A 23,243-nucleotide genomic window follows, 5' to 3' on the forward strand; every position below is an offset into this window, starting at 1 on the left:
GTGTACCGCAAGGTGAAGTGTTATCTCCATTATTATTCTCTACTAGCCGTTATCCGCGACTCCGTCCGCATAGAACTCACTATCCCACGGGAACTATGCAATTTTGCGGGATAAAAACTATCCTATGTCCTTCCCCGGGACGCAAACTATCTGTATACCGAATTTCATCTAAATCGGATCAGCGGTTTAGACGTGATGAAGTAACAAACAAACAAACAAACAGACTTACAAACTTTCTCATTTATAATATTAGTAGGATGTTAATAGATTATATATTTCTCATAAATTCATAATCTTCTTTCTTCGTATCACCTTTGTGCTGATGATCTACAAATCTATTCTCAGGGCATGCTTGGAAGATGCTTGGCGATCTTACGTTGGTTATTGAGTCTGTTAACTTGGATCTAAAACATATTTTAAAATGGAGCCAACGATTTGGTCTGATTGTTAATCCGACAAAGACCCAGATCATTGTTAATGGTAGCTCGAAACTTGTCCCAAGAGTCGACTTTGCAACTCTGCCACCTGTGTTAATCGACGGACTACTACCGTTTGCAAATCAGGTAAAGAGCCCGGGTGTTATTTTTTGTATGGAGGTTTTATTGTATAGAGGTTGTATTTGGTTGAGTAACAAAATATATATTTTTTTTATTGACGACAACTTTAGGGCATAGTAGGGCATAATTACGACATTCTAATAAAAATAATAATTACTTTCATTGATTAAGCACATGAAAACGTGGGCTCACTTCAAAATGTGTAACAAATAGTATTTTTTTTACGACCTTACTCAAGTGTACATATTTATATGTGAAAATGTATTTTTATTGCTTTTTTTATATTCTGATCTGCTGCTGAAAATGCACCAACCCCTCTTCTCTAGTCCTTACTTCTTTCTGCCAAAAATGTTACCTGGAAGAGATCGCTCTTAAGGGATAAGGCCGCCTATTGCTTACCTTGTATTTTTTTCTCTCTGTGTACCTGTTTCTTTATCGCTTACTATTTGTGGTGCACAATATAGAGTCACTGTATGGTATCGTATTGTAATACCCACTTCTTACAATAATTATAATTAACTTCACAGTTGCTATGCCTGACTCAATGATAACCTAATTAGACGAAACGATTCGTTTAATTAGTATACTTTTACTTGTTTAAAGATTACTTATAACGCTTGATCATTCATTGTTTTTAAGAGATTCGAAACAAGTCGATGCTTACAAAATTGAAAATACACACAAACAAACAAAACACACACAAAACAAAACTGAAATTGTTGGTTTACTGAAAATTGGAAACTGAAAATTTGGAATTGAAATAAAAAATACAAAAAGATTCAAAAAAAAAAAACAATCTTAATGATGCTTACAAAATCATAATGGTCAATGACCAGAGCTTGTAGCCTACATTACGTGCGTTGATTTGAAGGAATAGGTACGATCTATAGCGCATTAGTTCAATAGCCTTGCATGTAGATGTAGCGCGTATTTGTTTAATGTTCCGGTTAAAAAATACATTCAATAAAGCAAATGAGTACAGCACAGGGGATAAATTGATTTGCTCTAAAGGGATTACAATCTATACCTCAATTTCCGTACCACGTTCTAGCAGTTAAGTATTTAGTTGTTATAGTCTAAACGGTTGGTTGATTCTTTTTCACTTGGCGCTTTCTATAATTCGGTATTTCACTATTTATTATATATTTTATAAATTAAAACTTCACAATGCCTGGTATCGAATAGAGAAAAAAATTTTAAGCTACTTTTATAAATAACAAAGTTATACTTTGAAATTCAACATAAGACAAAGAAAGACATACTTGCATGTGACGTCACACGCAAATAGCGCCATACTTGCTGCACAGAAAAAAGCGTTTGAGAAGGAGACGTATATAGATTTTCCAAAAATCACTATAGGTAAATCAAATTTTTAACCGATTTAAGTTTTCTCTTCGCTAAACACTGTCCGTATATCTATACATAGTTTTATAATAATCTTTACTAATATTATAAATGCGAAAGTGTGTGTTTTTGTGTTTGTATTTCACGTCGAAATGGAGCGACGGCTCGACGTGATTTTTGGCTTAGAAATAGTTTGTGGGTCAGAGAGTGATATAGGCTACTTTTTATCCCGGAAAAATGCACAGTTCCCGGGGAAACAGCGCGCGATAACCGAATTCCATGCGGGCGAAGCCGCGGGCAAAAGCTATATAGTATAAAACACGGCAAATTCAAGAGTTACCGTATATACCGTAAATACCGAATTCTATATGCTTTTCTTTTCTATTCGCAGAAGAGCGAGCGCGATGCGTGTATCCTATGGCGACGCGCTGGCAGACGATACATTCGAGCACATCCTCAACGTGACGTCAAGCAACGACGCTCTCCTCGCGTATTATTACCTCGATAGCGACAACAAGGTAAGAATAAAATAGTCCGATTTTGATAATTCTTTTTTTATTGGATAGGGTATTCCTCAATGTTGGTCCATATAAACTTAAAAAAAAAACCTACCATAAGGGTGAGGAAAAATTATGAAATAAAAACTTTTTAACTAAAAAGCAAAAAATCTTAATCTAGGTACCAGTTTGAAGTCGGTGCCCAGCACGAGCCAGGAGGAGTAAATAAAGCCCGTCAGGTAGACGACTAAAATAGGTCCAGGGTGAATATTCGGGCGTTTGTACCGCCGTCATTGTTGTCAACACTTTTTTATCAGATTTGAAGAAATAGGTACAATAAATATCAACATGTGTCAACATGTGTTCATCAATTTGCGTCGGATGTTGATGTTTGTTGTACCTTTTTGCTTAAGAAATCTGTTAAAAAAAGTGTTGAGAACAATGACGGCGGTACTAACGCCCGAATATTCACCCTCCACTTCTGCTGGCTAGTGCTGAGGCACCGACTTCAAACTGGTACCTAGATTAAGGTTAAATAAAAATGGTTTATTATTTTTTGCTTTTTAGTTTTTTCGGTGATTTAATTTTTTGTTAAAAAGTTTTTATTATTGCGTTTGACGCAAGCTATCTGTGAGACTGTGACACGATAACGCGTGCGATAGTAAGGGCGGCTTCACATGACGCGGCCCGGTCGGGGGGTTATCGCGGCGTACGCTTTGTTGCCTAGGTTTTTGCAAGTTATGGCTCGCAGAACCAGTTCTATTTCTTAACCCCCGACGCAAAAAGAGGGGTGTTATAAGTTTGACCGCTATGTGTGTCTGTGTATCTATGTATCTGTCTGTCTGTCTGTGGCACCGTAGCTCTTAAACGGGTGGACCGATTTGAATGAGGTATTTTTTATTTGAAAGCAGGTTTTCTAGCAATGGTTCTTAGATATGTTTTATCAAAATCGGTTCAGCCGTTTTAAAAGGAAGGAGATGCCTCTCCTTAAATTAATTAATTGGATTCTATGTAATGAAAAATCTTAATTTGCATTTTAAGTGACCAATGAGTTAATTGTTTTTTGATAAGAGCCTAGAGAAGAGTTTAGTTATACTTTATTGAAGACCATAAAGTACGCAATTCAGAATAAAGAGAAATACTTTCAAAGTAATTAATAGACGACCCTTCAATAATGAAACAAAACCTTTTGTTTTAAAATTTTGTGGTGTAAGTTTGCCTGCGCTTATGTCTGTTTGTTTTTCTGCCTATCTGTTTTTTTTTTCAGTCTAATATCTTTAAACGAGCAATTCTTGTATACATATTTATAAATATATTTCGGGGATCTCGGAAACGGCTCCAACGATTTCAATGAAATTTGGTATGTAGGGCTTTTGGGGATGACAAATCGATCTAGCTTGGTCTTATATCTGGGAAAACGCTTACTAACGAGTTTTAGCCCGAGCAAAGCTCGGTCGCCCAGATACTGTTTATTTATTACTGTAAAGTTTATTAATGCTCGTCTTACTTTGCTAAGGAGAGGGAGAGCCCTCAACAGGAGTTCAGAAACACAAACAACACCATTGTATTCCTGGACAGTAGATCGACTATTCAAGCATTTGTGACGTGAACTCAAAGGTCTTTGTTGTCAGCGGTCAGCTGAGCATCGATATACGGAACTATTAAGGCCCCTGATAACGTTTAATTATATCTAGTTGTGGAGGAAAAAGATATGCATCAATAAACTTAGGTGTAATTAAATGTTAGGCGTAACTGCTGTAGAATAAAAAGCGATTCGGTCGTAACTGATTATAATGATTTAATTCTAATGAAGTAGTTTCCTTTCTAAAGCAACTGCATCTTAGGCCTCTAGGTTGGCAACGCATCTGAAATACCCCTGGTGTTGCAGATGTTTATGGGCGGTGGTGATCTCTTACCATCAGGAGACCCACTTGCTCGTTGCACCGCCCAATGCCACAATCCACTGCCCAAATGCAGAAGTGGCCAAATGCAGAAGTGGTCAAATCCAGAAGTGGTCAAATCCAGAAGTGGTTAAATCCAGAAGTGGTCAAATCCAGAAGTGGTCAAATCCAGAAGTGGTCAAATCCAGAAGTGGCCAAATGCAGAAGTGGTCACCTACCGTCAAAAGGTGCAGTCCAATTAAAAAAAAAAAAAAACTGAGAATGACTGGACTGGCGCTGTCACCATTGTACCGCATAAAATTGTTTAGCAATAGTATTAGTAGTATTGTTATTTAATATTTATGTTGTAAGTATAGCTAGACTAGAATGGGTAAGTACAGTATAACAGCCTTATTCATAAAAAACTTAATTGAGGTTTGATCGGTCTGTTACTTAGCAGATGATTAAGCTTGTTAGACGGTTGTCAAGAAGTATGATTCATAACGCTTGCTAGCAGTCTGCTAGTTGTTGAGCTGCTGATAGACGGATTAGACGCGTTATGTTGGCCAACAAATCAAAAGACAAAAATGGCCTAATCGCAGGAAAAAAATATGTTTGTTTTATTTCCGTCCGCATGTTTAGTAGTAATTGTTATTGTTAATTTATTGTTGCTAATTTAGAGGCTGAAAATAAAGTAATCTGCGTAGTAGTACCTAGCTCTAGTCAAAGTCAGCTTTAAGTATTTTGTGACTTATGTACGGTCCTCTAACTTTAGCAGAGAACTGTTAGCGCTAACAGACGTTTTTGAATCATGTTTTTTAGCATCGGGCCTTCAAAGCCTTAGGTACTAACTTTTTATTAAGGCTGTATATTTAAAACATTTTTGCATTAGAATAGGTTCGAAGTTTGTAAATTTCAAATTACCACCGAGCATTCAGAATAAGGTCGGAGCTTTATTGGCAATTGACCATATCGCACAATATCGAGTAGGTGTTTTTAACATGTTTTTATTACGAGTATGTACACTTGTAAGTATCTGTAAGTGTGTAGGTATCTATTTATGTAACGGAATCTTTGAGCTTGTTTTTTATTTTACCCACTTCTTATTGTGATATTCAGGCAAGATTTCCATTTCGTTAGGTAACCATTGAAGCGCGTTTAAGTTTTTTTAACCATTATATTTAAAATAAAAACAAATCATTGATTTATTTTAAAAATAGGCCAGGGGCTTTTTGCATATTTTTCATTTGCAGAAGTACCTATGTCTCCGTCAATTGAAAACAATGCAGTATTAATTTCATGCCAAATAGATAAAACAGTATACTTACGCATGAGAATTGATCACTCATTATAAATTCGATCGGCATATGCAAATGAGCTGCTGTTTACGATTCGTAAAGCTATTTGTAGATGTTAAGTTATCATTTATCGTTTGTACGTTTCCTTTCGCCGCCATTTTATCTTGAAGGAAATTTATTACTCTCACGCACGTGGTTTACTGCGAATTAAATGCTTTTGTTAAGTATATTGTATTCCAATCAAATTTATGACAAGCGTAAACAATGACGCCATTAACCCGACCATAGACGTTTAGTGATGTGAAAACCTAGAACCTATTGCAAAATAATTAATCTGTTCAGTTAATCGTTTATTTATTAATTAAATAGATCAACGCATTTTTGTCTATTAAATTGTTTACAATACTTGATTTAATTCCAAAGACTGTTTATTCAATTATAAAAGCAGTAACTATTTTTTAATTTTAAGAAAAGTAAATAAAAATCGCTTATTCATCCGCGCATTAATCGATTTTTAAAATGTTAAATTTTCCACCATCTCTACGCTAGTCTATGCTACTACAGACTATCCTATACACATGTTTCAATCAAGAAATAACGTCAGATTTTGTTTGACGAAGATTTTTTGAATCAAAAATAAATATTGAAATCAAGTGAATTTTGGTGAAAAAAAGTGATTAGACATCTAATTAAAAGACACGAATTATAGATAAATGTGTTATTGATTCGATCCAGTGGGTGTTTATACAAGAATTTTGATGAAATCAGTTTGTTTACACTTAATAAATTGGATAGGCATAACGTATAAGCCATTACTTATACAATACAACAACAATTCAAAACCTCTTTATTAAACACCAACATATACTTAACAGTACAGATAACCTAACCAACAGAAAGTTGGAAAACCCCCGACTTTGTCACTTCAAAAATGGTTGGTAATGGGTCCCAACTGTTGAACTTTAAATTAGCTACTTGACGTGACAGAGTTCTAGACCACTAGATTCATTTTCTTCCTTTTAGTTTTGAAGGCAGTCGGGTTTTATGATTTTTTAATTTAATGTTTTATTATAAATATGCCATCCTTCTATTGGAGGAGTGAAATGTTGTTAGTTTTTTGTTCTTCGGTAATTTAAACTGTCGGAACACTTTTGAAGACTTTAACTTTGGCGTGTGGTGGCCTGGTCGAGATAAATGTTGGCTCTTATAGTAGAGCATGCATTCTAGACTTAGGGCCTGTTTCGCCATCCATTGATTAGTGTTAACTGACGGTTAAATGTGATGCCGTCTCCGTCTATTCGAAGAAAACTATAGAGACGACATCACATTTAACCGTCAGTTAACACTAATCAATTGATGGTGAAACAGCCCCTTAATGAAATATCGTTTGTTCATATTGATGACGTACCAATTTTCTCTGGTTACTGTTCTCTTTTATTTGCCGCCTCCGGTTATTCTTCGTCATCGATCAACGTGACCCGGTGTCAGTGATAGCAGCACAGCACCAATTATATGCGATTTACTCCAACAATTTGCAACTAATTAGCCGTGTAAAGCATTTTAATGAGCATTATGTCATTGTTTTGATGAGCCTATCTGAACACATTGTTTGGAATCGCTTTTACGCGTATTGAAACGCGATGACTCGTCGCCAGCTATTACATAAACCCCTAAGGGGTTTTCAATAGTGGCTCGTAATTTTCCACTCACTTGTACCACTTGTTTATATAAATAAATTAAAAAAAATTGAATAAAATTAAAAATCTATCAAATCAATCAAAATAAATCAATAAAACTAAAAAAAAAAAAATTAGAATTATATAGTAATTCATGTAAAATAAAATGTACATAGTAAGTGAACAATTGATCCACTGTTGCTTATTTCGTTTCCTCGCCATCGAAGTGAAAAGCAGAGTGTAAAACCTCGCCATACCGGCTCGGGTGGCTATGTGAACGTCTTGGGTAAAATAGCTCGTTTTATGCTCTTGTTGTACAATCTACTATTATTGCACGATGTTTTTATGTGGTGTACAAATTCGAAGGTATATCCATCATAAGAGGTAGTAGGTATATCAGTAGTATATCATCATATATCCAGTTGAACGGAGCCTGGGACAGACAGATGGACAGCAAAATGATCCTGTAAGGGTTCAGTTTTTTTTGTTTCGAGGTACAGAACCCTAAAAATTGAGGGGAAGGCAAAACTTATTATCTATTTTACAAGCTTTCATTTCATTACAATAGTGCGCTCTGATATTTTTTTGTGGCAGTCTTCCGAAACCAAACACAATTGTAGCATTATCTCTTCTTGGATCATAACATAACGATAGCTTTACCAAAGTTTCTGTCTTTCCAGATGAAAATGACGGAGATATATGACGTGACAGATGCGGACACGGAGGCGGTGCAGTCGCCGACAGAGCGCGACGTCAACAAGCAGCTTGAGTTCGACAACGACTGGTCGAGCGGCATGATCGCCGACATCGGTAAGTCGAATAATAAATCGATCATTATTATCATGATTTACTCTGAATCTTTGACTATAACAGAGCGGAATATTTTGACTTCTCACCCGAAAAAATCTACTCCCACAAGACGTCAACTTGACTTCCTACTGATTTCTAAATAAATAACATCACTAAGTGTTATACAAGACATTTTCTTTATTTGCAGATGAGTTAGTCACCGACGAACTAGACGGACTGGACGAAGACGAATTAGGCGACCGTAATCTCTTCTCAGACCCGGAGAGCGAATGGCGACGAGACTCTCTCACCAACTCTGAAAGCGACGGCGAGCAGCCCGAGTCAGATCAACGAATGCCTAACCCTGTATACACTGAATATCACTAAAGCTAACAGTATCATCTACTATAAAATTTATGGAACAATTATTTTAATGTTTTATGAAAGTATACACGGTGTTACTACGACGAATATTTCAGTTATTTTTTAAAGTCCCGCCGTCACAGTCGCATTTCAACGGCATGTGGGAGTGCAACGTCAAACCATTGAAGATGGGCAAAACATTCGATGGCGTTAAATAGTGTACTGACAGTAATTATCCAATATAAAGAATGTTTCTTTTAAAGTAATATTGGTCTCGCAATAATTCAACCTGCAGAACTTCTGTGGTTTTTGTTCTTACTTACGTCCATTTTGAAACTGCATGCTTGGCCACGCGGTTTTTTGAATGGCGAGCTTTGTCCCACGATTGTTATAACTTTTTAAATGCGACCAGAGGCCGTATTGCCTAACGGTTCTGACGGTCGCGATCGCATTCAAATGACAGATTTCGCATATAAAAACTGTCATTTGATTGCGATCGCGGGTGTCAGAAACTTTAGGCAATACGGCCCCAGGCTTATAGGGTTATATTCACGGTAAAAGGGTCGTATCATATCGACGGTCGCCCGCAAAAATGCCTTTAAAAGTGCGCGTGAAGACGCCGAAAAGAAAGTCTCCACTTCAAACCTTTTCGGTACCGACACGCGTAGTCTTCCGTGTCTTAATTATAGGTTGGATTATCAGGGTACTTATGCTTACGTACTAAATAATACTAAACCATTTAAATTAAAGGATAAGTAACATTGAAAGGAATTGAAGCAAGTCTTCCCCTAAATTGACTTAATATAATAGATTTTTGATAAGAAATTCTCATTAAAGATTCTGATTGGTCAATTAAACGATCGCAGATTTTTTTTATCTTTTTTTATTGGCCAAATGACTTAATGTAAAGAAATCTACGTTATATTATAACCTTCTATATACATACAGATAACAGTTACCTATAAAACAAAGCGAAGAAGTGATAAAATAAATAAATAATGGTTTATAATATTTTTCACCTATGATGAGTTCTGTTTGACAGTTTTAGAGGTGTACCATTTATCGAGTGAACTATCGATTTTTCTAAGAGTTAGTGCCTATTTTTGGGGAAGTTGCATTATATTTAAAAATATATATTTTTTTCCAGTTTTCCGCCCACCGGGCCACCGTTTTCTTGTTCTCGCTCGAAACAATCCCTCAAACGAATTACAAACTCCCGACTGGGAGTTCAAATTTTGAACTTCAAAACAGTCTTTTAGACCATTTCGGAATTTTGCCAAAAAATAACAACAGACTTAACGAAATATATTTTTCTATCGTATTCGATGGAGTATATTTAATTGGACATTGATAATTGCTATATATTTTTAAAAAGTACAGTTTTACTTTTTTTTTGCTTCAAAATTGAAATTATTTTTAAAAAATATTTCGCGAACATAGTATGCGTAGTTCGGAAAAATTTTAAGTGTCACAGGTCACAGAACTCATCATAGGTGAAAAATACAATAGTTTAGTTACCAATTAAAGTTATGAATATATGTACCTACAAGCTATTGATATGAAATGAAAGATATATTTATTTTTTCGCAAACTAGTTTTATTGTAATAATTAGGTGACGGTAATATAAAGATATAAATAAATGTAAGAAAGATATTATCACAACTATATAATAGTGATATTAAACGGATATTATTAATACATTTTAAAGTTATTTCAAAGATTGTAACATCTTATCTCGTGAGATAGTTGGTTCTTTTCGTGTTTATAAATATATTAACGTCAAAGATGGCCAAAAGCAACAAATAATGTTCCTTTGTTGCGAAGCCAGTAAAGATATAATTTATTTTGAAATCATAGTTGTCAGATCGATAAGAAATGTTCCGAAATTACTATATATTGGAGGCTCTCTATAATTTGAATTATGTTGCCATGACGGAACACTCCTTACTGTTTAGAATAAATGTTGCAAATATTCATATAACCAGTTATCCCATGCTGGTCTTATAAGACCTATGGCCATATAAATAAATACATATTAATTTATAATAACAAATAAGTGACAATCGGCAAGGCACTTTTAAATCATTGTATTTCTTCAGTTCCTTTCTTCTAAAAACTTTAAACACTTTTTTATCAACGTCCGAATTATTTTCGAAGATGTAACTTGTTCTTTTTATTTCAAGAATTTTAACTATGTTAGTATAACTTCTGGTCTATAATTGCATAATCCATTTATTAAAGTAAATACCATCTAGACTGATCTCTGCCGTGTCAAAAATATGTACCTATGCCAGGTCTTTTGATAATTAATGTTAATGTTAAATTTCCATTGTACCTACCTACCAATATATTTTATTGTTGTCATTTTCTCGTCACCCATGAGAAAACCTGAGTATTGTTGTTTATTTATTATTTAGTGGTTTTTAGATAGTAATTGTAATTATTATGTCATATTTTAAACGAATGTCACAAGTTGTATTTTAATTAAAAAAATAACAAAATAATGAGGTGTTTTAATTACTTGTAGTGCGTTCTACACGATGATAAGATAATATACTTACATAGGTACAGAAAAGCAGCTGACCTTCCGAAAATATCTATGGGTTTGGTTTGAAAATTAATTTAGACTGCCTACTACTTTGGTCGGCGGCTTGTTCATAAAGATCTTTACTTTACGAGGTATTGAATGAATGCTAACAATCGTAAATCGTAATCGTCGGATGCAGTTTGAGTGTCCACCCTTGGTCCACCCTATTTGGCAGTAGGTATAAATGACAAGTAGGTATAGAGTATAGGTACAGAGAATTAACAAAAATGTAAAATAATACAGAGCAGGCAACAGTAAACAATAAATATAGTGCCAACTCATTAGACTACTTATGTAACTACCTACGTGTTCTGTTCTTATCCTGTTGTAAACAAAACTTCGCGATCAGTTTTAGTAGTACATATGTCGTTAAGCTAGTGTATGATCATATACACTAGTTCAATATGCTACTGCATTCAACTTGCTCGTCGTGTTCTCATATTGTGATCCATCATGATGGGGAGCACATACCTACCCATACTCTGTTCCCTCTGCAGGCGAAAAAACGAACATTGAAGAAGTAGGTAAGTATATTATTTTTTCCGACGCACTTATATCATTTGCTCTTAGTACAAACGGCACATAAGCGGTAAATGGGCCAATCAACTATTTTACCGACACTTTGGGCGTCTCCTGCGTTACCAAAATTGTGTCTGGCGTTACCAAAAAATCATACATCCACCAAGATATTTCACGGTTTAATAGGTTGAACTTACGTAGGATGGCATATTCATATACACCATCTATTAAAATTACAGAAAAAACATGTTTACTTACAAAAATCTGCAATTGTTTGAAAAATGTCGCGGACAGATTAGTGTCGGTAAAAAAGTTGATTAGCCCAAATACGCCAGCTCCTCCCCCCCCAATTCATGTGCCCGACGTGCTGTAGTAACAAACTCATTTACCGACCACGGGTTTCATGACAATTTATTTGGGGGGTTTGCAACCGAGGTAGCCTGCATGTTACGACACTGTTTACGAGCAAGTGTGATGAAATACTTGTTGCATCAGCATCATGCATTTTTTAGAATGACGTTGAGAAATAGAAATGCGAAAGGTTGGCCCAAAGTTGGCCATAGTAAGTTTTTTCGCCTGCCATAGGAACATAGGTAGGTATACCTATATAATATATAAACTTTTTTCGAATTGCTTTGCATATTTTTTTTTGATACAGGCCACTAAGCTGTGTCCAGGGTCGTAGTTTGGTCGTAGTAAACGTCACTTCCAATTTTAAACTACTTGTCATGGGAGATTTTTGAGCAACTATTCAATTAAAATCATAATTTAACAAATAATTTTTGTACAGGAAGCGACCATTTTTTGTTCGCGCGAGTTTTTTTAACGTTTACTTTTTTTGAGAGATGGTCGGCAAGGGCGATATTAAAGGCAGTAGGATATTCCATCAGTGCTACGTGAAATGTTGCAAGCTGCAGAACTTGACTCCTTTAGGGAGTGTCATTCCTTCGGGGAACGGCAAAGTGCTGGATTTTTGTGTGGACAGAATCAAATATTCAGAGTGGCCGCCTATACTGAATGCTATGAGCTGTGATTTAAGTTTACATTCTATTGCGATAAGATGCCGGCAGCAAGTAAAAACTGGTGAGTAATAGACTTGGGAGTCGGAGTCGATAAGATTTGAGAGCCGATAAGGGATTCGGATCCGTTTAAGTTCTTTTTGAATCTTCAGATCCGGATTTACCCATTTCTAGTGAGTAATTTGCTATGGCGTATTACCTACTTAGACATTGGAATAATAGTGATGGATCTCACTGAGGGTAGAAAGCTAACGCTACTTTACAATTCGCTAAAATGTTTGTGTGAGTGAAAGACAACATCGCTTCTAGAGCGTGATTGACAGACATACCCATAATTTGTAAAGCCAAATTCTTATTCTGTGTCTTGAGACGCTAGAACTCGTATACCTACAAATTAAGTATACGTCGTATACCTACCTAAAACTAAGGATTTCATTTGAACTGATGATATTCAAGCCTGTATCTCTTGGCTATGGCTATACTTACGCACCTAGTAACTACCTTACCTACAACTCAACCGGAGCTACCGTAACTACCATAAGACACGATTCCCATGTTCCTATGTTGCATTGTACAGTCAGCAACAAAGATATGAATACAGCCAACGTGCAAAAAATATGTATACACGACCTTAATGTTCAGGCAAAGTCATACATATTTTTGGCACTTCAAACGTAGGTATTTATATTTTTGTTGCTGAGGTACCACTTCTATTTTATTAAATATTTGTATTTTATTAGCAGAATGTGAGCTTAATCTTTCTTTAACATCTAGTTCTGGAGCACATAGACTGCGAACGGCTGGCAAAGACGGTGAACAAGCGAGCCGTCATCTTGACCAACTTTATGCTGACCAACTTGTTGGAAGCCGTGTCGCAGTTGCTGGCCAACACAACTCTGCTGACCAGCCTGTTGCTGGAAGGATTGCCACTGAAGATACCTTATCTAAACCCTGTGTGTGAGGTGAGAAATAGTGGTTCATCATCCGTGAGACGTCCACTGTTGGACATGGGCCTCCCCCATAGGGGAGTTGCCAATACTCGCCACGCTTGGCCAGCGGCTTAGCGAGCGCAGTATAGGATGTTAAGTTGACAAGAAGACGCTGCTGCCCATTTTCTGGTATTATCCCTCAGCTGGTTTCTACGGCGCCCATGTCAAGAGAAGGGGTCCAACATTCTAACGCCGGCGCCGGCGCCCATGGCAATAGTGCTGTTACTCAGGGGCAGTAGTTTAAGGGACCTATATCATAGGAAACCGCTGGAGGAGAAAGGTACTCTAGTGGCGACTACGAACCACTAGGTCGGCTGATGAACATAGCGAGAGTTGCAGGCAACTGGTGGACGCGGGTGACAAGTTGACAAGTGGCGTTCTAAAAAGGGAGGGCATCCTTCAACAGTGGACGTCTTTTCGCTGATGACGGTGATGATGATGAACACTGTCGCACTAGATTTTGTCACATACTTAGAAAGGGTTCTGGAGTAAAAGCCGTAAACTGTAAGATTAGTTTACAATTTTAGGTCGGTAATGTGAAACTCTTTCCCAATTGGATACTTGGTTCTTGGTTTATCATGCATCTTACGTTCTTCTCAGGCGGACGCAAGCATGGTAGATATCTACCTATAGCACCAGGAATCATTAATGCGCTAAGTGCCTACAATTCTTGATGCTGTAAGGAGAAGGCCCTGCCCAATAGCAGATCGCGTTTAACTTGGAGGATGAACCTGGCTTTTGAATATTCTCCAGGCGCTCCTGGCCAACAACTCGCTCCGGCACGTGTTCCTGCCGCGCTGCCTGGTCGGTGATGCGGGCTGCTTGGCCATCTGCAAGGCAGTGCGCTGTATGCCCAACATCCTCACGCTTGACTTGTCAGGATGCGAGCTCACCCCGCTAGGTGCTAGCTACATCGCTGACTTACTCAAGGTATAGCTGGTTTATGTTAACCCAGGCTCTTGCGAACAACTCTTTGTGGCATAATATATGTTCCTGTCACGATGCCTGTCTGTCTGCAGTGAGGCGGTCTAAGATCCTCACGCTTGATCTATCCAAATGCGAGCTCATCCTATTTTGGGCTAGCTACGTGTCTGGTCTACTTAAAGCACTTTTAGCCATTATTGTAAATTAGTGTGAGAGTGCAATCCGATTATATTATGAATGAATATACCGTAGACCCATTGAAGTTGTCGACTTCGAAGACAACCCTCAAGAGTATCTTTCATTTATTTACCTACGTGACTGAGATCCCTGAAAGTTTTTATTTGTGGTTCGTAAAGGCGCAGCAGCCTCGTTTACTATACACCTACGGATGCAATTTTGCGAAATCATGAAACTGCCCTTTGAATTTGGATTACTTGATTTACGTACGAGACGGATGGATGACCTGTTTAAAGCCGCGGGTTCATGGTCGATGTAGGCCGCTTCCAACCGAAGCAACTGGAGGTCTATGGGGAAGATCTATGTCGAACAGTGGACGTCTGATATGATGATGATGATGATGATGAGGTAGGTACTTAGATCTCCGACAGTATAAACTGATCCTGCAATGTTGACAAACCGTACACCTTCTGTTTCAGTTCACGTACCTGTTTATGACCAAAAAGCCCATAAAATGGTCTAAACTAAATGTAAATGATGTTCTGGCCACAGTACCAGAAGATCCACCGGTACAGTGAGAACTGGGTGCACACGTTGCGGTACCGGTTACCGGACCTGGACCAGATGGCGGGGCTGCGGCGCGTGTCGGTCTGCGGGAACCCGCTCGGGGACGCCGGAGCCGCCGCGCTGCTCACTGTGCTCGCGGATGACTTGTGGATCAAGGGTCAGTAGTAGTTGCTTTAACAGTTTGTGACTCTGCCCGTGTTGCTTTGACGACGCGCCACCGGCGGTGAGACGGCGATTTTCACTTTTTACTCGTATTGCGCTATATATATAGAGACTTTGAATGTACAGAGGTAGATTACCCGGTAGCTTGGTAACGGGCCATGAAGGCGTTATGCTCAGTCCAAAAACAATAATGTCTGCAATGTGTCTGCGGTGTAAAATCTATAAAACAGTCGGTACTTAAAGGTTAAGCCACTAGTCTTGTAGGAATTAAGTTTATAATTTGACCTGTTGTAAGTTCCATTAACGTTAGCGGAACTGCTCACTTTGTACTTTACTATCTCCCTCTGATGTATGTATGTGTTATAAAGAGTAGGTACACTGGACCATGGGTACCTATGCATTATTAATTACGAATTTCCAGATTTCAACAACTAGCTTTTCAACTAACCTAACTTCTGCTACAGCCATGGACTTACAAAACTGTGAACTAACGGAAAGCACGGCGCAAACTGTGCTACAAATGATGGAGTCCAACACGACGCTCGTAGTGCTGGACCTCCGTCACAACCCGGCGATCGCGAGCGAGTCGCTGGGCAAAGTGCGCGGTGCCCTGCGCAGGAACGAGACCGGCGGAGTGGGGGGACAGGTGAGACGAACACTAATATACTGAGGAGTCAAACACGACGCCCGCAGTATTAGACCTATGGCATAAGTCACAGAATAGATATAGTACAAGTACAGAAGCCTCTCTGTTTTGATTTTCACAAATGCCGCCTTTTTATGTGCCTATATAATTATTATTAACAAACGAACCGCACGCGAGCAGCCGACATTGAGCTCTCTGGCGCCGCGCGAAGGTCGACATTATTCCACACCTTGTCAGATATTCCGAAAATAGGGTTGTCAATACTTTAATTAAATACCTATTATACTATCAGATTTATGATGTTTATAATATTAACTTAGCGGTTGCACTTTTATTTATTCTATGGCGCGGGGTCGAATATTATGTAAGAATAAACTAGGTACCAGTCTAGTCCAGCGCAACTATGCTTAGCGACTCTCGTTGCGAGACGTCACCCGTCACTTTCTCACAGTAGTGCACAGAAAGAGAAAGGTAATATGTACATCTCGTGCGTAAGAGGCGCGCGCGTGCGCCACGGGTCAGTGCGCGGCAACCACTGAATCGCTTCAACGTTGGGGAGGCCCGGTATGTACTTGTAGCTCGGCGGCGGAATGGCGTAGTGACACCCCCCTGCATAAGTAAAGTAGTCAGCCAAGCCACCATCGCGAGTCTCTAAAGTCACTATCGGGTGCGCTGCGGTGGAGTGTGACCGGAAGACTGGGAGGATAGGTGAGACAACTAGATACATATTACTGGTCGAGTTCAACACGACGCTCGTGGTGTTGGACCTACGCCATATCCCAGCGATCGTCGCTAATCTCTAGATCAAAGGGGGCGTGCGCGGTGTAACGAGATACTGGCAAAGTGGTAGGACGGTGAGACAACTACATAAAATACAAGTGGAATCTGACATAATCTGGCCTAATGTTAATTGGGGGTCGACCTATTTACTGAAATAAATGCAGTTTTATCAAAAAAAAACCGATGTCACGTCATATGCATATTATTATTTTAATTTTCATAAAAAATGGCACATTTATCAATAAAGGTTGCCATCCCTGGCAAAGACTCAGAGTTCTAGTCTAGGGGAAGTGCGGGGTATACTCCGGCGGTGAGTTAAAGCCTACAGATTCTAAAGTATCGGTATCGGCCTGTATCGGCTACAAAATAGTTCTATGTTCCGACATTAGCCACCTTGGTTGGTTGAGTTTGGGGTGTAGATAGTACAGTTGGATGCATGGGATTTGATTTCTTACGGAACTTCAAATACGAGCTCTTAGGAAAGGAGACGTTACAAAGTATAAAGTCCAAGTCAAATAACAGCGCCAAGTGCGAACAACCTCAGACTGATCAGACACAGAGACGGATGAGATCTGTATTATAGATAAAAAGGAGTCTGACACGAGTAACACGATTGCTGATTTGACTCAACCCGGACGTGATATCAGCGGCGAGATCCTGTCCAAAGTGCGCGACTGATACAGGTGAGGTGAGGAGATAAAGATCGCCCTTTAATTCACATTTACCCATTGCTCTAAGTCACTTAAAGCACACTTATGTAGACTAAGTGTCCAAAAAATCTAATTACGACTAATTAGATTAATTATTGGTGGTAGGACCTTGTGCAAGGTCCGCCCGGATTGCTACCACCATCTTGCTCGCTAATCCTGCCGTGAAGCAGCAGTGCTTGCACTGTTGTGTTTCGGTGTGGAGAGTAAGACAGCCGGTGAAATTACTGGCACTTGAGGTATCCCATCTTAGGCCTCTAGGTTGGCAACGCATCTGCAATACCCCTGGTGTTGCAGGTGTTTATGGGCGGTGGTGATCCCTTACCATCAGGAGACCCACTTGCTCGTTTGCCATCCAGTCAAATAAAAAAAAAAAAAAAAAATTATTTCGACTAGTTTATTAATTAAATTTTTATGACACTATTTTTTCTTTTGTCAAATACATCCTACTAATAAGTAGGTATTATAAATGCGAGTTTTTGAGCGAGTGAGTATGTTTATTACTCCTTCTGAAACGGCTGCACGGATTTGGATGAAATTTGGTATTTAAATAGCTGGTCATCTGGAATAAAACATAGGCTACTTTATATTCCGATATTCCCACGGGATAGGGATAAAATCTCGAAACAACTGCTGGGCTTAGGCCATTTCCTTAGAGACTGGTTCGGAATGAGTAGGTACAGTCAAGGGCAAAGATATCGACACGGCCAAAGTTGCAAAAATATGTATACACGGCCTTAATGTTAAGCGCATAAAGTCGTGTATACATATATTTTTGTAACTTTGGCCGTGTCGATATCTTTGCCCTAGACTGTACCAGGTCCCTCTTTCGAGCGGCAGTCTCTAAAGTAAGGATTGCCCTAATGATCGTCGACCTCCGATAGGAGAGGGCACCGGAAGAAGAAGAATCCCCACGGGAATTTTTAAAAATCACAAAATTTCTATTCAGCTGCTGGATCTAATGAAGTAATGATTTACGTGTGCGAAGCCGCGAGTAAAGACTAATAAAATATAACGAAGATATTATCACCGTCGCCGTGAGACTCTTTTTAGCACGGCGTGCCATCACGAACTCCTGAACATGCCCGCGCTACATCTTTGTCTTTTTTATTAGACTAGCTGTTGCCCGCGAAATCGTCCGCGTGTACTTTAGTAATAAGGGGATATGTTTTTAGGGTTCCGGAGCCAAAATGGCAAAAACGGAACCCTTATAGTTTCGCCACGTCTGTCAGTCTGTCTGCCCGTCCGCGGCTTTGCTCAGGGACTATCAATGCTAGAAAGCTGTAATTTTGCACGGATAGGTAAATATATATAAACTATGCCGACAGAATGATACAATAAAAAATCAAAAACATTTTTTTTTTTTTAGGGTACCTCCCACAGACGTAAAGTGGGGGTGATTTTTTTTCTCTCATCGAACCCTATAGTGTGGGGTATCATAGGATAGTTCTTTTAAAACCATTAGGGGTTTGCTAAGACCATTTTTCGATTCAGTGATCGAATTGCGAAATATTCAACTTTAAAGTACAAATTTTCAATAAAATTGTGCGTCCCCCCGCGGTGGGTGGAAAAATTTGAGAAAATTCAGAGTGGTAGTAAGTATATCAAACTTTCAAGGAAAACTATAACGGCTAAGTTTGCTTGAGAGTTATTAGTAGTTTAAGAGTAAATAGCAGCCTAAAGTATAAACTATACCTAAACTATGGAAGATTCCGTATAAAATACGAAATCCTTAGAAAAATATTACTCATTTTTTTCGTAATGGCTACGGAACCCTATTTCGGGCGTGTCCGATAAGCTCTTGGCTGGTTTTTAATTGTAATCGTGAACTTATATACCTATTTTCATACTTCTAAGTTCAGAAATGAGAAAATTCCATATAAACTTCACCCCCCTATTTCACCACATTAGGGGTTGAATTTATAAAAATTCTTTCTTAGTGCTCACTCACATTAAGTATAAAAGGAACCCCTGTACCAAATTTCAAGTTTCTAGGCCCAGCGGTTTGGGCTGTGCGTTGATCTATAAGTCAGTCAGTCAGTCAGTGAGTTAGTCAGTTTCTTCTTTTATATAGGTATATAGATAGGTTGGCAAAAGAACAAATACCGTGTCCAATATTTTCTGATTGGTGATCTAACTGACGGTTTAAATAGCATATAACCTACCTACCTATTTTTTGTACTTAGGAATGTACCCCAATCAATAGATCTTGGTTGTAATTTTGTAAATAAATCGTTTTCTTTCAGTATTCTTGGCTGAGCAGCGTCAGCGTGGGATCTGGCGATGGCAGATCGGTCAAACCAATTGCTTCCAAGTAAGCACCTACTTACACATTTACAAGCTAGAGTATTGCAATGAAAACCATTGACGCAGTTCTCGATAAAATCCTTGCTAATTAGCTTAGTCTACCCATCTGTCGGTTTGTAACCGATTTATTTCAGACAATTAGGCAAGGTGATAATTTGATACCTACAGGAATATTTATGAGATAGTTTGGAAAGAACAGTACCACTACCATGAGTTTACAGTGACCGTACTCGATAGCGACGGCGTAAATTATTTGTAGAGGCGCAGTACCGTTCTCCATACAAATAATTTACGCCGTCGCTATCGAGTACGGTCACTGTAAACTCATGGTAGTGGTACAGGTGATTACGGTTTTTTGCTTGTCAAGAAAGCCTCATTGGTGGAGGTTCTTTTCGTGTTTCCAGAAATGGAATAACCAAGGACCGAGTCGTGCTGGCCGCCAGAAACTCGCCGACCAAATATGCCAGCAACAAAACGACTGTTACCAAGAAAGAAAAGTAAGTAGTTAACCTATAGGTAGTTTAGTCTGAGCGCTTGCTGTAATTGTGGATTAAGTAGGTATGTTAGTTGTATGTTGACGTTGTTAAGCCTTTTGGTCTGAACACTGTTCTCTGATTTTTGCGAAGTAATTTTGTGGCGCTGGTTTTTAAAGTGTCACTTAATTATGTGGTTGAATTATATCGTGGTTACTATCTGTCCCTAGAACGGCCACACCACATGATGGACCCACTTAAAATCGAATATCTGTCTTATACGATAAGGTCGATAACGAATGTTTGTCAGGGAGTACGCAGAAATGCTAGAGGAGCAGTTGCACGAGGAGATGTCGCACCGCCAGCAACTGGAAGAACTGAATCTGCAGCTCGTGGACCAGATGAAACAGCTGAAGCAGCAGCAGATCCGACTGTGGGCCAACAACGCTACATCTTCCGGTGCGTAAGATGTTGTGGCCAAAAGAGAACATTCTACTAGTGTCCCTGCATATATCCTGTCGATGCAGCAGAAATCGCAAAAATCATTTCGTAACACTTCAAGCAACAACTGGCAAAATTATGTTTCTTATAATAATTTTTTTTTGGTTAGACATTAGTGTAGCCCACAAGTTAATATCAGAGATGTCACGAATAGTGATTTTGCTAAATACTTATTCGGTGCGGCGACCTGTGTCTTTGTAGTGGTGTGGAGGCACTTGAATTCAAAAAAATAACTATTTTCAGGAGCGGTTATATAATAACTAAGTATATTTGCTAACAGGTTCAGAGCAGTCTTTCCAAGAGAGTTCGGGCTCGTTCGCCCGCTCGAGCAGCTCTGGCTCGTCATGCTCCGTGCCCATAGACCAGAATACGCTCTCGTATATCCAGCAGGCATTCCGAGATATCTACTCCTTCATCAAGAATAATCAGTGCACGGGGTAAGCCAACGGACGATGCGTTAACCTGTAGAGGTAGTTGTGTACATAACAAAAAGATTGTTTGAACACACGTTCATTTTGGCACCTATAATGAAGTCTCGCCAGGATTAGTTATACCTACCAATTGGGTAGGTCAATTTGATTACAGATCTCCAACGAGTTGGAATTACTTACACATGGGGCGTTAGATATCACTGAAAATTATTTATCACAGAGGAAAGAGGGCTAAGAGGGCTTTGACAATAGGCATAGTACCTATCCTCAAAATGGATATGTTAGCTGCTACCGAGTCAGCCAAAGGCCAAAGTTTGGTGTCTAATGGATTATTATCGCCACGACACTATTAATGGAAGCCTTAGTTTAAAACTAGACTGCGAAACTCATGTTTCATGTTAACAAATTGAAGCACTAATTAGTGCAATTGTACGACATGTTGTACGCCGGAAAAGGGCAACTGTTGAAACTGAATTCACTTTTGAGTCCAATTGTACAGTTTAAGAAATAAAGGATTATCTTATCTTATCAAAATTGAGTCGAACGGCAATATTTTTTCCTGAGTATTTCCTTATTTTAATTTCAGCCAATGCCAACACGAGATCGTACAGAAGAAAGAAGTGGACCCGATAGCCGAGGAGCTCAGCGACGTGACAGAGAAAGACGAGTTGGAAGCGAACGAGCTGCACGTCAATATCATGCCCAAGAAGGCGCAAAGCACGCACATGAAACTGACCGACAACGGCAAAATGAACAAGATGACCAAGTCGGCGCATCTGCTCGGACAGATACAGCATATCAGGGAGAGCATGCAGATGGTTGGTGGCTTTTATTTATTACAAGCTTTTATCTAATGTAAAACGTTCGTATTTAAGTTGTGGTTTCAACATTTGAAAACCATTTTTCTATTACTTCCTGGTATTCATTGAATTATTTTTTCAGAAACCTGAAATGTTTGAAAAGCAAATAGGTGATGTGAAAAGCATACACACCGACGAGCAGAGCTTAGACGAAGTGGTCGGTAATCAGGTCAAGAGTAAAAAAGTGAGTTTTTGGCTTTTTAATAATAATAATATACGTTAAAAGTTAGCATCAAAAGAAGCTGCACACTTTCGTACTTTGTCGTTTTACAGCCACGTACTAAACGCCATACAAGATTACCAATGTGTGAATGTGACAGAATAAAAAAGTGATCCGCTACTTTTGATGCTGAAGCCGTAGTGGCCTAGTGGTTTGACCTATCGCCTCTCAAGCAGAGGGTCGTGGGTTCAAACCCCAGCTCGCACCTCTGAGTTTTTCGAAATTCATGTGCGGAATTACATTTGAAGTTTACCACGAGCTTTGCGGTGAAGGAAAACATCGTGAGGAAACCTGCACAAACCTGCGAAGCAATTCAATGGTGCGTGTGAAGTTCCCAATCCGCACTGGGCCCGCGTGGGAACTATGGCCCAAGCCCTCTTGTTCTGAGAGGAGGCCTGTGCCCAGCAGTGGGACATATATAGGCTGAGATGATTGATACTACTCTAGAGCGCACGGCAGAAGGAAACTAGAAAAATGCCAAGCGGAACTAGTTATTTCGGTCGGACATATTTTATCTACTACCTGTCAGCTTAGGTGATTGTCGTGATTGAAAATATAATATACCTACCAGCTAATGCCCACAACTCCGTCAGTGAAGAATTCGTTAATCCCTATCCTGCGGGAACTATGCAATGCAATTTTCCGGGATAAAACCTACCCAAAGCTTTCGCATTTATAATATGTATAAGTTTAGCTGTTAACTCGGGATTATGTATTTAACCCAGAGGGTCTATTGCGTAATGTTTCCGACACTCGCGATCACAACCAAATGACAGCTTTCGCGTACAAAAACTGTCATTTGATTGTGATCGCGAGTGTCAGAAACGTTACGTAATATCTCAGAGGCCGTATTGTCTAACGTTTTTGACGCTCGCCATCGCAATCAAATCTCAGTTTTTGTATGCGAAATCCGTAATTTGATTGCGATCGCGAGCGTCAGAAACGTTACGTAATATCTCAGAGGCCGTA

General features: G+C 39.0%; 1 protein-coding gene across 1 annotated transcript in view; it reads left to right on the plus strand.

Annotated features, from left to right (window-relative positions):
* The window catches only part of LOC141445323 (uncharacterized), a 48,949-nt gene that overhangs the window by 23,367 nt on the left and 2,339 nt on the right, over positions 1 to 23,243 (plus strand). Inside the window, exons 7-19 of the mRNA XM_074111122.1 lie at positions 2,293 to 2,419; positions 7,933 to 8,062; positions 8,250 to 8,396; positions 13,305 to 13,492; positions 14,273 to 14,449; positions 15,173 to 15,344; positions 15,814 to 15,995; positions 19,729 to 19,796; positions 20,194 to 20,286; positions 20,573 to 20,721; positions 21,044 to 21,200; positions 21,781 to 22,012; positions 22,137 to 22,238. Coding sequence (XP_073967223.1) covers positions 2,293 to 2,419; positions 7,933 to 8,062; positions 8,250 to 8,396; positions 13,305 to 13,492; positions 14,273 to 14,449; positions 15,173 to 15,344; positions 15,814 to 15,995; positions 19,729 to 19,796; positions 20,194 to 20,286; positions 20,573 to 20,721; positions 21,044 to 21,200; positions 21,781 to 22,012; positions 22,137 to 22,238 — 1,924 coding nt within the window. The remainder of the gene's footprint in view (positions 1 to 2,292; positions 2,420 to 7,932; positions 8,063 to 8,249; positions 8,397 to 13,304; positions 13,493 to 14,272; positions 14,450 to 15,172; positions 15,345 to 15,813; positions 15,996 to 19,728; positions 19,797 to 20,193; positions 20,287 to 20,572; positions 20,722 to 21,043; positions 21,201 to 21,780; positions 22,013 to 22,136; positions 22,239 to 23,243) is intronic.

Source organism: Choristoneura fumiferana, chromosome 2 (genome assembly GCF_025370935.1).
Source record: "Choristoneura fumiferana chromosome 2, NRCan_CFum_1, whole genome shotgun sequence".
NCBI classification, from domain to species: Eukaryota; Metazoa; Arthropoda; class Insecta; order Lepidoptera; family Tortricidae; genus Choristoneura; species Choristoneura fumiferana.